The 15,293-nt window shown below is 38.2% G+C and overlaps 1 protein-coding gene across 3 annotated transcripts; it reads left to right on the top strand.

The window, feature by feature from the left end:
- The first annotated feature begins 500 nt into the window (after window positions 1-500).
- On the top strand, window positions 501-11,515 carry vgll3 (vestigial-like family member 3). Of its 3 annotated transcripts, none has more exons than XM_067992360.1 (4): window positions 501-846; window positions 2,735-2,984; window positions 4,646-5,134; window positions 9,871-11,515. In XM_067992360.1, exons 1-4 carry the CDS (start codon window positions 733-735, stop codon window positions 9,900-9,902), a joined length of 885 nt encoding a protein of 294 aa, XP_067848461.1. In that variant the 5' UTR covers window positions 501-732; the 3' UTR covers window positions 9,903-11,515. The 3 variants fall into 3 exon arrangements, with proteins under 3 accessions (XP_067848461.1, XP_067848460.1, XP_067848459.1); XM_067992359.1 differs by having other exon boundaries at window positions 9,759-11,515; XM_067992358.1 differs by lacking the exon at window positions 9,871-11,515 and adding an exon at window positions 6,364-6,631.
- The last annotated feature ends 3,778 nt before the right edge of the window (window positions 11,516-15,293 follow it).

Raw genomic sequence — 15,293 nt, 5'->3', positions numbered from 1 at the left:
CACTTTACAAGTGCCCGTCACAGCATTGCCGCAGCTTAAGGCACTTGCTACCTTAAACTGTCTAAACTCTTCCAAGATCTGGACATTGGAAATCCTCCTCATTGCATCTACCTATTCAGCAACTTCCATGTGTGCCCTTGGAAATAAATCCAACCACACACGGCTGCTGGTGTGATAATCTTTATTAAACGTGTGCATACTTTAGAAAAGCAATAAATAACAGCAATACTTTGCATAGAATTCTAACTGCCAATAGCTGTATTCAAAACAGATCAAATATGTTTGGGGGTGTTTATGTGTAATAATGAATATTTAGGTTCATATTAAAACAGTACTTGCCTTTTAAAAAGCTTTTAAAAGTAACAGTACTGTAATAATCTCGAGAAACTCTTTAATATTGCGAATGGGAGGTGCTTTCTGATGTTATGTCCAATGAAAACGACTAGTAAGGACTATGTCTTGTCCAATCAGGAGTGAGCCCGGTCTGCAGGCGGAGTTGCTGATGTTCCGATCAATCAGCCCCAAACTTTACAGAGTCCCAGCACCCGACAGGCGGAGGGGGCTCGCATTGTCTTTATGTTAATACTTTAAAATTTTATCTCTCGTTCGTCCTCTCCAACGCGCACTTATAAAGCGAGGATATGCGTGGGGTGAGCCCCGTCTGAGATTTAAGCAGCATTTCCCCCCCCCCCCAACCCCGTTCAATTCGAGCGATCGAAGAGTGGGTCGGTCATGAGTTGTCTGGATGTTATGTATCATCAGTCTTATGGAGCGCACCAGTACTTACCAGCAGCAGCCGCAGCAGCTTACACCGCAGCCTATTACCATCACCACCACTCTCAGCAGGTAAGGAAACTGCCAGCCTTGCCCGCCAAGGTCTGATTGACATCTGATTGAGACGAACTGGGTGAAGGGAGGGAGAGAGAGAGAGGAGAAAAAAGAGGCGAATTAGCAGCTGCCTTGTAAACTGGCTGTGAGTCAGCTGTCAAATTCCGCTGTGGTTTCTTCATTCCGTTTGACAACACATGACGCGATCTCTTTGATATGTCTGACAAGCTTGCACTGAAATTCTCAGCATAGCAGACCGTGGTCGGAGGGGTGTGTTCTCCCGAAATTTTACTCGTCAGTCCAAAAGCACTCTCAGAAATGGAAAATCGACTGATCTGATTCGTGGATATATTATTCTATAGAGAAAGAGAAATGTAAATAGTTTATTTCTTGTAATCAAAATTATGAGGATGAAACACCCCGCAGGATTTATATTTAATAAGATTTCCACATGATCACTTTTTAAAAACTGTTTTAACTTTTACATTGTTTGTGACACATATAGACATTTTTATGACACTGTAGTTTGGTAAAACACATTAAAATACAAAAAGGGTGTGGTTATTTGACAATTTCAGTAACAAGGCGGTGCAAAGTTACAACCGAAGAAAGTTGGAAGTCCACCATCTAATAGCTGCCAATCTTTTGCAATCTTACAACTACATTAATAGTGATGTTGACATCAGGCAATTTTGAAATCACTTCACAACATGGAACAAATATCAAATCAAACAATCAGCAACTGTACCTGTTGAAACAAACACCTGAATAACCCAAGGTGAATAATACAAGTAAATAGCCCATTGTGAATAACCCAATGTGAATAACACAAATAAATAGCCCAATGTGAATAACCCAATGTGAATAACACAAATAAATAGCCCATTGTGAATAACCCAATGTGAATAACACAAATAAATAGCCCAATGTGAATAACCCAAGTGAATAACACAAATAAATAGCCCAATGTGAATAACCCAATGTGAATAACACAAATAAATAGCCCAATGTGAATAACCCAAGTGAATATCCCAATGTGAATGAGGATAAACCGAAACTGGTATTGTTTAAAGCGTGATTTGCTGCAGTGCAATGTGATGTGGAGAATGCTAGACTCCGCTGTATATAATGCCACATTAAACTTATTCAAGATGTGAATAGTTCTGTGAGCAGACACGCTGGACCACATTAATAAACCGTGGGAAAGCGACATTTTAAAGAGATTGATATTGGATATTATGGGAAATGATATTCCAGCAGCAATGAGCAGAAAAGCCTTGCCTTAGAAATGAAAGAGGGAGGATTTGGAGTCCTGGCGGTCTGGCGGTTTTCTCTTATTTAAGAGACCCAGAACGGTGTTCTCATGAAATCATATACTGTACACGCATCGCCGAGCTAAACGCATACCTTAAAGACTTGCATTATCATAACGGGGCTTGTTATAGGCAGTACACTAATGTATTTCTATTAATAAATATATAACTCATATTTAACATTAATTATATAAAAATAACGTTACAATAATACTCCAGCAAGTGTTCCACTTTAAAACAAACTGGTCACTGACATATATAATATATCGGAATTGAGGTTAATCAATGATAATTGAGTACTGCCTATTTAAAGAGCTTAATCTATATCTCTTTTCACACCGTATCTTTAGTTAGTTCAAGTTATGATATGAAGCTTGCTATTAAAAGTAAAGCGAATGTTTTCTGTAAGGAGTGTTGTATCCTTTACTTCTAGAAATGGGACTGTCCTTTTTGGGGGGAGTACAGTAAGAATACAGTTTGTTTCCGAAGTAGGAGAGTGGGGCTTTGGAAGATTTGTGCCTGGGTATTGCTGATGTGTAGTAGAAAGGGGTGAAGTTGTGTCTGAACTGCCGGTTGCTCCTGTGTCTCTGCAGCAGAAGTTAGCCCTGTACAGCAAGATGCAGGAGTCGATGGAGAGCAACTCGCAGAGTAAAGAGAGCGAGAAGGAGCAGCCTCCTGAGGCTGAATACATCAGTTCCAGATGTGTGCTGCTCACCTACTTCCAGGGGGACATTGGCGCAGTGGTAGACGAGCATTTCAGCAGAGCCCTCAGCCAGTCCAGCAACTTCAACGCCGACAATCCGAGCTCAAAGCCCCGGGCTTCTGCCAGCTCCTTGTGGAAAGGTAGGGACAGCAACTTTTGAAAGCGAATATTGCGAATCTAATGAACGATACTTCGGTTATTTTGGAGGTTATTGGTAAATATTTCTGTCTGAAGAAATGCTGCCGGGTTTTACTTAACCGCGCACGGTAGGAGATTACCACAGAAAGACGAAACTATGACCTTGACCTGGAGTACTCAACTCTAAGGGAGGAGGAAAATTTCCGTCTGTAGGTGTCTATTCGGGGCTTGTTTTAAGATAAATGTTACCATTTTAATTGGAGTATGTATTCAAGAGGAATGTTTGCAATATTTGAACATTTTATTAAAATATTTGGGAGTTCTGATCATAAGCGTCACCGTTCCAAAGAATTACCCACAGACTCACCCCGATCCAACGTACAGCAAAGTCGTTATTTTATTATATTGGTTTGGTTTTGCTGGCAATTTGATAATTTGATACATATTGCAAAAATCGATAAAGGAATTGCGATTACAATGGACGAAATGGAATTGTGCAAACAGCCACTCCTTTACAATGATGGGCTTGTCCCCAAATAAACGTTCTCTCGTTGATAAACGAGTGAGGGTAGTTAGAAGATCGGGTACTTCTGATGGTCTCTGGAAAGAGATCCCACTTTTGTGTTTGTTTCTGACAAAGTTCTTTTTTGCTCAACTGTAACTGTTTTCAATGTGTTGCTGACAGCCGTACACTGTTCTCGTCAGCTGCACTCTGCAAACCTGCTAAAGGCACTTATACTGAAGGGCTCCGTACCCACGCAGCTCCTTCATTCTTCTGGTAATCTTTACTCTTAACAATTTTAACGCTCCGTTTATTTTCTTGCATCTTTGTGGCAAATATTTGTACTCAACAGATTACATAATCAGCCAGAAAAGATGGTAAAGACAGATATGCCACGTTCTAACTGCTTTGACTGTGAATTCCCTGCGACAACTCTCAATCACCAAATCGGATCGATTTCGTTTTAATAAATGGAGCCTCACGATAAGTTTAGAAAATCTTCTGTTTACATCTAATATTTGCATTTTACAACAAGATGACTGTGAAGGCAATATGGGGAAAATTGTCCGAAATGTGCAATTAAAAAAAATACTAAATAATCTCACACACATACTGCGGAGAAAGGCTACTAACACGTTTACTAGTGGTTACGATAGATCGCAGATCAGTCTAAGATCCGTCACCCTATTTCCACTTAACACTCTCATGCCAATACAAGAGATATCGTTTTATTCCAGTGACTATAGACAGTAACAGATACTGTTTTCCTCTGGGTTCAGTTCTCATCGGTTGAGTGAAACATTTGAAGAGGTGCTTAGCGGTAATGCCTCACGCTGTCCAGAGATTCACAGTTGTTTGTGTGAACTTCGATTTTCTTTGGAATGCTGTTACACTATATAACCTTTTCATTTTTCTTAAAGCATCTTTTTAGTTAGATAGTCAATGTGTTTGTGAAGATTTATGTGTATGTGTATGTAGCTTCAAGCGCCTATTGTATTTTTATTCATCTGCATAATAGTATTGCAAACTAGATGCCATTCATTCTATTTATCATGCTGGAAGATTTTGCAGTAACTATATATATATATATATAGAAAGCAAGATCTTGCAAAGAAATTCCAAAGTATCTAGCAAATTTTAATTTCATTGTTTTCTTTTCAGAAGGATCACCATTTTCTACAAATCAGAAGAACAATTTCCCTGCTTCTTTCTGGAGCAGCACTTACCAGGCCCCAGCACCACCCTGTCTGAGTGGGAGTCACCCCGATTTCTCTGCTGTGACTGGTGGTGTGTTTCATTCTCCAGATCCCATGGCTTGGCCTGGACATGGACTACACCAGGCCAGCGCTCCCCCACCAAATGCTGAGCCATGGCCCTACACGTTGGCATCACAAGGGAGTTCCAGCTACCCACTTGTGCATGAGGTTTACCCACATATGCACCACCCACATGCCCACACCCATCATCATAGTCCACATCTAGACCCTCGTTATGGGTCATTGTTGGTACCATCAGTGAGGGCAGCTAGGATTACCACAGCACCGGGTGAGATCACAAAGACAGATCCTACTGCTACTGCTGCTAGTTCCTCGTGGACTGGAGCCTTTCACGGAACTCTGGATATGGCACAAGGGGTAAACTTTGACACAGGTAAGAAAGCCTTTTTTAAAAAATTGTTAGTACCAGGATATATTGCTGACGTTTTTATGTGTTAAGATTTTGATGCAGTGTTACTTCAAGTAAATAGAATATTACTTTTCAACAAAGCTCTGATGGAACATTTAAAAAAATAATTAATACATAAATTTGGAGACATTGAATTATAAAAAAAATGCATTTATCTAAATACTCTCACAGTACAGCAAAATAAATAACTCAGGCTGGAATTAATGAAACAATATGAACCGTGGAAGTTTACAGCACAAAAGGAGACTATTCAGTCCATCGTGTGTGTGCTTGCTCTTTGCTAGAGCAATCCAAAACTAATCCCACCGCCCTGCTGTCTCTCTATAGCCATGTATCTTCCTCCCTTTCAAATATTATTACTCTTGTACTCTATGTCCTTTTTTATAAAACCCAAAATGCTGTTGACCTTTTTTATGGCTTTATCTACCTACATTCTTACTTTCAAAAAACTTTGTATTTGAACCCCTGAGTCTCTCTGTTCCTCCACACCCTTCAGAATCTTTCCATTAAGTATATATTGTCATTGTTTATCCACCTGAAATGTACTACCGCACATTTCTCCACATTAAATTGCATCTGCCTGCTGTCTATCCATTCTGTTAACCTAGCTACATCCCCCTGAAGCATTTTACAGTCCATCTTGCTACTTGCCAAACCCCTACTTTAGCGTCATCAGTAAATTTCAATATAATGCCCCTATGTCCAAGTCCAAATTATCGATATATACTGAGAGCATAAGTGGGACCCAGCACTGACCCCTGGGGTGCACCACTTGCAACCATTGTCCAATCCAAGCAATATCCATTAACCCTAACTCTTTGTTTCCTGTCCATCAACCGATTTTCTATCCCTGCTAACACAGTTCCACTTATACTGTACATCTGAATTTTTGTAACAAGCTTCCTGTAAGACAATTTACTGAATGCCATCTGAAAATCCACACACACCACAAGAACAGTATTGCCTTTATCTATCCAATCAATTATTTATTAAAAAGCTCTATTAAATTTGTCAAGCATTACTTGCCTTTAACAAATCCATGCCGACTCCTTTGATTAACCCTAACACTAATGCATTTCTAAATGCTCACAAATTTTGTTTTAAATTATGGATTCTAAAAGTTTGCGCATAACTGACATTAGACTAACAGGTCTATAGTTACCTGATTTATCTTTCTCTCCCTTCTTCCACAGAAGAATTACAATGGCTACCCTACAGTCCCCCAGCACAATTTGCATCTCTAAGGATGATTGAAAAATTGTGGTCAGACACTCTATTATCTTCTTTCTGATTTCCTTCAATTGCTTAGGGTACATGTCATCAGGGCCCGCTGAATTATCCTCTGCTGACATTTTCAGAACCAATTTCTTTTCTATAGTCATTTCTAATTATTGTACAGTATCTTCTTCTAGTACAGCAGCAATCTCATTTCCATCACCATTTGTAAAAACTAAGACACAATGGGGGTAATTTTCAACTTTGCTACTGGGCAGTAACATGGCAGAGCAGATTGCCCATCCAATGTAGAATCCACATGATATTTGTTCCATTGAAATCAATGGAATGAAAATCAGGCAGGTGGTACAACAGGTGGGTGATCCGTTCTGCCAGGTTACCGCCCAGGCAGTGAAGTTGAAAATGACCCCAAACATGTTTAATATCTCCAACATACTTTCAGCCTCCATAACTAAATTTCCCTCTTCATTCTTTAGCAGTCCTACCTGCTCTTTAATTATTCTTTTCCTTTTTATAAGCTTATAAAAGCCTTTTTCTTTCTATATTATCTGCTAGTCTTTCTTTCACATTCCCTTTTAGTCCTGAACAGAACGTGGATAAAGAATAAATAAAACTGGATTTAAATGACACTATGTTACTGTTTGTTTCTAATTTAAAATAAGGTTCCCACAATGAATTAATAAGTAAAGTCACTACCCTCTTTGGTATTAAGCCATACAGATCAGTATGGTCTCAGGTTCCCTCTGTGGTCTATGATGAGTTAGCTGATCTCAGCTAAGTTGCTTTTAGGAATGCTACAACAGTTGTCAGCACCTTTGGGCTATGGAGGGGATCCCTCCTAATCATTATCCAGTGGCCCCTTTGAAAAGTGCACGTGTGAATGTCAGGTAAGAACAGAATCAGGCGCGGCTGTGATGCCCCACAGTCAAATGGCCTTCCGACGCTCACACTTGAAGATCGACTAATATACAAAGTATCAGAGAGCTACAGTTCAGCAAGAATCACTATCTCTAGGAGACGATATAAAAAATTTGGAAAAAATAACTTCAACTAGTTATGTTTGTACAGTGTTGCTCTTATATTTTTTTTTACAAGAGCTATGCAAAGAGAATAGGTGGACTTCAAGCAGAAATTGAGGATAAGGAATTTAGAGGATAAGGAACAAAGAGATGGCTTTTTAGGAGGTTTTTAGAGGCAGGAAAAGAGCTAATGAGGCAGAAAGGTTTGGAAGAGAATCCCAAAAGATAATAAGTGTGGCAGCTGAAAATTAGGTTTGGAACCTAAATATGAATATTGCTATTTGTAAACCAATTTTGTAAAATTTTACTCTCAAATATATTACATAAGTGTTTTATAATGACAATTTTCATATACCAACAAAATTGGAAAAAAAAGTTAGTAAAAACAATGAAATAAAAACAGAAAATGCTGGAAGTTCTCATCAGGTCAGGCAGCACCTGTGGAGTAAGAAACAGAGTTAACGTTTCAGGCAGATACCCTTTCATCAGAACTGGAAGAAGTTAGAGATTTAATAGTTTATAAGCAAGTACTGAGCCAAGGAAATAAAGGGGGAATGGGTATTTTGCTTTTGTTTTAGTGTTGCTCCACTAAAGCCCCCCACCCCCCCACACACACACACACTTCTTTCCTTGGCTCTGTACTTGTTTACAAACTGTTAAATCTCTGACTACTTCCAGTTCTGATGAAAGGTCATCTACTTGAAACATTAACTCTGTTTCTCTCTCCACACATGCTGCCTGACCTGCGGAGCATTTCCAACATTTTCTGATTTTATTTCAGATTTCCAGCACCCGCAGTATTTTGCTTTTGCTTTAGTGAAAACAATAAAGTTGCTTATAAAATATTCAATATAGTATCTGACAGCATTCCTATTTATTTAGTAAAGAATTTATTTAAACCATTCAAATAAAAGTCCCTGCTTTCAGTTCTTCCCATGGCACGCTCCTTTATAGAGCTGTAGGGCTAGGTGATGTGCCCCAGGGCCTAGGCCAATGCCACTCTTTGGCTGGTTGCTAGGAGGTGTGGATAATGAACATGGAGCAATTCATTCTAGGAGCTCTCCTTCCATCCTTTGAGGAGGTAGCTAGTCTTTAGTTGATGCTCCACCCTGATGGCAAAGCCAAGATGGGAAACTCCCCTTGAAGGGAATCCTTAAGGAAAATCCATGCCCTAACACCGCATACCATGCTAGCATATTTAGAGTTTTAAGCCTTACCATTTTATAAAATATTTTATTGGCTCAATACAGCATTTTACTGTTAAGAGCTTACCTGTGATCTTTTCATGATCCTCTTCCTTCTTTGATAAAGTTGTAGTAGAAGTATTATGAACTTTTATAAGTGCTACACCAAAAGTATGATGATGTTGTACAAAAAATAACACGCCTCACCAATATTTCAGTTACTATTTCAGCCAATAAGAAGCAACAGCTGAAAACAAACAGGTTATAGATAAATTCTTTAATAAACTACTTCAATTACTTTTGTTGGATATTTATTCTGTTGCTATTTGACAGTCTGTGGGTATGTACTGGTGAAAGAAACTTAAAAAAATCATTAAATCATCTGTAAAGCTGGAGTCCCCTTCCAGTCATTTCTTGCATCATGTGGTGTGAGCTATACAGACCACAACGGTTCCAGTTTTGATCCTTTCCAAACATGATAAAACACAGTATTACCTTTCTCTTTGTTACAATAGAGAGTATTGTTCATTGACCCTTTCCTATCCCATGAAAATTCACAGGTATCTTAGGATCAATTTGTGTGGGCTTTGAAATATTTCCCCCTTTTAATTTGTTTAAAAAGAGAGATGATAACTTTAAGGTCATTGCTGGTAAATTGGAAAACTATATTTTGAAGCTAGTTTTATTACATAGTTAGACCAATACTCTGGAATTTAGAAGAGTAAGAGGTGATCTCATTGAATCATTTAAGATTCCAAGAGGGCTTGACAGGGTAGATGCTGAGAGGATGTTTCCCTGGCTGGAGAGTATAGAACTAGAGGACATAGTTGCAGGATAAGGGTTCGGATATTTAGAACTGAGATGAGGTGGAATTTCTTCACTCAGAGGATCGTGAATATTTGGAATTCTCTACCCCAGAGGGCTGTGGATGCTCAGTCATTGAGTATATTCAAGACTGAGATCGATAGATTTTTGGACTCTAATGGAATCAAGGGATATGGGGATCAGTCAGGAACGTGGAGTTGAGGTCGAAGATCAGCCATGATCTTATTGATTGGCGGAGCAGGCTCGAGGGGTCGTATGGCCTACTCCTGCTCCTATTTCTTATGTTCTTATGTTCTTATGTTACATTTCCAATTCTTTTAATAGGGCTTCTGCATCAAGAGAAAAACAAAGAGCCTACTTGGTTCTAGATCAACTTTGTTTAGCCTTGGTTCTGCAATCTTGTAAATGAAATGTCTCCATTTCATCTTGGTTTCAGCCCTTTGGTATGGAGGATCCCTCACAGGCTGATGAAAAAATACATCTCTGCAATCTGATGGAATAAAACTGATGATCCAGAGTCTTTGCTCTGGACCAATTATGTTCAGAAGAATTGTTATGATGGAAATTAAAGGAGATTCTACGTGGACCTACTCTGAACAAGCTACCAAAATGTGAGAGAGTAAATGAAATGTAAATTTGTGGAATCTGTGATGGTCCAAGATTGATGAAGTGAATCATTAATTATGGTTGCAGCAAGATAACAGGGCTACCTATTTTCAGCATCCAACAATGGGTTTCATAACTTGGTTTCTGTAGGATTTGATGGTGTTAGAGGATCATTAATACAACTTGCTGGATGAAGATCTGCTTCAAGTAAATTTTCTGAGGGTGAAGCACTGGGTGGAAAATTGTATTAGGCACAACAGAAAATTCTTTTATTTTTGTGGTTTGAAAAAAGTATGTGAAGTATTGGAGTTTTTATAAATTTCTATTACTGTGATTTTGTTAAAAATGTAATGTGACTTTACCAGGGATTTCTGCATTTTTTTTCTTGACTTCTTACTTATTTAAGTATAGTTAACCATTTGTGGACTGCCGTAGCACTTTTACCATGTCCTAAAGTAATACAGGTTTAAAGTCCTTTCATTTCCTTTAGTCTACAATAGGAGCATGCTCAATGGTTCTACATTTTGTTGACATTCATTAGTTTTTCCACCACGTTATTGTAAAAAAAATGATAGAAAAAGTATTTCTCCAGAATTAAAATAGCATTTTAGTGAAACCAAAGAGAAAAAGAGGGTAGTGTTTTACACTAAAAGTGTTCTTCATCTTTAGGACACATCAAGATTCTACAAGCATTTTTTAAAAAGTTGAATTGTAACAGGAAAAGTTGACATTCATTTTTAACATTTTATGGCAGCCACAAAAAGGAAAACGTAAGCCTTTTAGATGGCAACCGAACGTTCAATGTGTTCCTTATTTTATGTCTTTAATTATTCAATCTTAGTAGCTTTTATTTTGGCCTATTTGTAAAATGGAAATATTTTTCCCGTAAGCAAATTAAAAAACCTACCCTCTGTGGTGCCAAGTTTGAGAGCTATACCAATTATCCCATAGGGAGGTGATAATATGGTGTTTTCCAAGCTGCTCTCAATTAGTAGGAAGCTATAAGCCACATTATTTCGTATTTCAGTCGAAGGCTACGAAAAAGAAGGTCCAGCACATCATGTTAAAAACCACATTGGATGCAGTGAAAATTGAATGCACGCACTACTCGTCTGCTCTTGAGGTAAAATGCAAACTGTAAATAGTTCAAGGAATGAATGACGTTCCAGATCCCATTTCGCCCCAACAGTGTACGACATGGTAATATTATTGTCTGCTATCAATTTTGAAAGGCTTTTTAAAATTGGACGTTTTTTTTTAAATGGAGTCAGGATTCTGTGTTGAATATATTCTTTCCAAGATGTTACATATATTGTTCTCTGTTTATAATGAAAATGCTTATTTGCGTTAAAAATGAGGCAAAACCCAAGGGGAATTTTTGTAGCAAATTTCTCAGCGAATTTGTTTCAGTATTATTTGTACAGTAAACTGTAAAACTCATTGTTGATGTTAATAAAGAGAATACTTGCTGAAAACATTGCTCACAATTCAAATATGTGTAATTCTTCAATGTCTGTTAAAGGGAAAATGTTATTTTAACTCGTAATCGTGTGCTTTGCAAATGAAACTTAAATTGTAAACATCGATAGGACTCCAAGTTAGTTACACCTTCTGCCATCTTAGTTCTATTTTTAACGGTAAAAGACATAATCAAATAATTATGTTCTAATAGACAGCAAAGAGTGTCACATTCTTTTGCCCTCTTTCCAGACCTCACGTTATATACACACAATTAGGCCGATTCTAGAAGAATAACAACTTCAGTCATTTTTCTTTATACAGAACCAACAATCAATGTAATTTCCCCAGTGGTGAAATTGTTGACGGATCAGATTTAAACCATCTGCAGAGACATACAAAAGCTTGTTATGAATTTGTTCTCTGTTAAAATTTCTGCAGCTGTCATAGCTTGTGTGTTAATGGGCGTTTTTTTTACATTAGAACAGGGCAGACAGGGAGGATCAAACCATTGAAACGACAGCCATAGGAAGAATTAACCTCAAAAAGACCGACCGGTTATCAAAAATAGCATATTATATACAAAGATTTTAAACTTTCTAAAAGGAATGTAATCTTATAACTATGTATGCAGTAGCTCTCTCTTTCTTATATATATACTTTGCCCGTTTCCAACAGTGAAGAAACTCAACACATTGTGGCATATACAGGAGTGGAAATGATATCAAAATGTAAAGTACATACTCGGATATTTGTACATAGTAACACTAATTGAATAGAACCAATAAACACTGTTTAATTGATCTAACCTTTGCAACATACAACCATCTGAATACATCGTCCAGTTTGAAAACTGGGATTGGTCATTATTATAATGTCAATATTTGTGATGGGTGCAGATATGTTGTAGATGTTGCAGATATGTGCAGATGGGTTGTTCAATAAATAATGATAGATTCCGAGATTTCCTATTGCATGGACGTTTACCAACAATACATCCGGAACACCTGCAGTGACCTGTCCCAGTTGGAAACCCTGTAATGTGTACTATAGAGACCAATTCCTTTGCAACGATGTTGCTAAATAATCGTTTATCTCCATTGGCTTGTAAATTTTATGCAGTTGTGATATCGGTATCTGGAGACGGGACATTTGATTTCTCGAGACTAAATCTATAGAACGCCTTTAATTTCATAAATTCCGTTCGTGAAAAGTAATGGGTCTGCCGATAAATCTGATGCTATTGCACCGCTAAATCTCAAATATTTGAACATTCAAATGACTGTAAAACCCCCTCTTTTAGGATTACAACACAGGATGCCCCAAAGGCATTAAAAGGGTAGTATTAGACTCAAATAGAGTTTGAATTTGATTATATTAATTGCAGATGCTAGTGAAGTAAAGTCAACTCAGAACAAATCCACACGTCACAAATTTCATGCCTAGAATTCTTAGAGACAGTATGACCTCTGACGAACAAAACTTTATGGACGTTACAAATTGATCATAACTGATGAGTAAGATTCGGGACACTAAATAAAGTGAGCAATTAAAGCACTACTGAATGTCTTTCATGGAGATTATCGGGAACTATCTTAATCCCTTCATCGCATTAACTGAAAGAACACATCCATGATAAATAGTTGTTGGCTAGGCGGATGGCAAGTAACACTTGTAAGTCACATTAACACCCACGACAACTGTGTTTACGCTATTAAAATTCACAACTATGCCTTGTTAAAGAGACTGATTAGACCTGATTAAGAAAAATGAGAGTACATTTATATACCAGCTGCAGTGTTACAGCAAAGTGATTTCTACGACATTGAAGGTGGTGTATGAATAGAGATCGAGGCCAGTGATCTCCTATTGATCGTACTGGAACTACTGAAGGGCTGCTCCCAGGAACTGGTGATTTAACACCCAAATTGCCCATCACAGAATACACTATCAACGTAGTCTTCCGCAATTCATATTCAAACGTGCACAGTGGAGTGGCTGGAACAAGCAACATTGGGGATTTCAGGGAAAATCTTTAAGCAGTTGCTTGCCCCACTTGGTTTCATTTATCAAAGTTTTTCATTATAATATTAGCTGTCATGTGCGCATGCACTCTGAGCACTGTGAGGTCATCACACATACATCACGATGAAATATAAACCCAGGAGGTAAGGTTGGGTTTCGGGAGAGTTGGTATCAATCAGCCGTCTAAACCCAAAGTGAATTCGGGAGCAGCTCGTTTGGTGCAGTATAAATGCACCCTAAGTTATAGATGCTCTGGTGTCTGAAGGTAGTGCAATATGAGCCGCAGTTAGCTCTTGTAGGCTAGAGACAACCTTCAAACAAATTAACCCGTACATTGCAGTTGGATACGAAATCCACAGCGTGTGTAAACCCTTTACTGTAAAGTGGCCTTTAAGGGCATTCTGAAACAGGGTATATAACATTTGATTTCCCCAGGGTTCAACAGAAGTATATTTCTGGGACGCATTTCAGGTTCTTTTGTCTGCTCAAAACAAGTTATTTCTAATTTTGTATAGATGATTGCTGAGGCCTCATTTGGAATGTGCGTCTTACCTTCGAAAGGACATTTGATGCAATGTGGAGTGTGAGAGAAGAGGGACGACGTTAATTCCAGAGGGTAGAATTCTGAAGGGAGAGTCACAAAACTCCATTTGTTTTCATTAGAGAACAGAAGACTGAAAGACATGATCCTGGTTTTTAAAATGCTGAGAGGAATTCTGGGGTTTTGCTCAAATCATCTTTGGGGTTCTGGAGCAGCAGAATTTTCCCTCAAGAGATTCAATAAATTGACTGAAGTCCACACTAGAGCAAACTATACATGGTCTGTAGAATGAACAGCCTATTCTCATTCGTAATTCAAAATAAGGAGCAATGTTTCCTCCTGACTATCTCAATGTAAGTCACGAATTCCAAATACGTGTAAATGGTGCAGAAGTGTACTTTAGCCATGCACTGTAACAGGTTAAACTAGCAGCGGTGCCTCAGAATATAGCAATTATCTTGTATACAGTATCTTCACTGAAGTATAAATCGGAGATTAGTTCCCATATATCAAATTTAATGCAAAACATTTAAAATTGTATATCAGTGCGTGTCATGTGTATAATTAAACTGCAATTAGATGAAATGGAGCACAGCAGCTCAGAAGCACATTATTAATAAACTGCTAATTGGGGCATCGCTGGCAGATTGACCTGTTGTGATGCATGGTTGAGGTATGTTACACATATTTGGACATTTACACATATTTGGAATTCTAATTGTAAATATAAGTGTGGACAGAGGAGTACAGTCACAAAAACAGTAAAATACTGGTTGCTGATATCTTGTCCCAGCTTCCTTGTTAACTACTGCCCAATTATCCAAGCTGTGACCGGATAAGTAATTAATGCCCACAACAGCTCAGTATCAACATTGCTTTCAGCGGTGTGTTTACGCTGGCTACTTGAATTGTTGGTGAAGGCAGAGCTTTGGACGTGTGGACTTAAATACATGCACGGTGTACCGCTCGCTGGTCCCTGACTGCTGCAAACAATTTTAGAAATTGGACAGCCTGAATGGGATAGTCAGTGACTGGTGATACAGTGGGAAACTTGAGGATTCTTTTACTCCTAAATCTTACCCGTTTTTTGGGAAGGCTTTGCTACCACTAGAATTTTTGTACCTGTGCACATATCTTTTTATACTGCATGTTTAGTAATAGGTTGGTGCCTATGAAGACATAAAACTAACAACAAGATTATAGTAGAAGGGTAGCATTAACCATGCTAT

Source organism: Heptranchias perlo, chromosome 11 (assembly GCF_035084215.1).
Source record: "Heptranchias perlo isolate sHepPer1 chromosome 11, sHepPer1.hap1, whole genome shotgun sequence".
Taxonomy (NCBI): Eukaryota; Metazoa; Chordata; class Chondrichthyes; order Hexanchiformes; family Hexanchidae; genus Heptranchias; species Heptranchias perlo.
The sequence above is the reverse complement of the archived record's forward strand: the minus strand, read 5'-3'. Positions and strand labels throughout refer to the sequence as shown.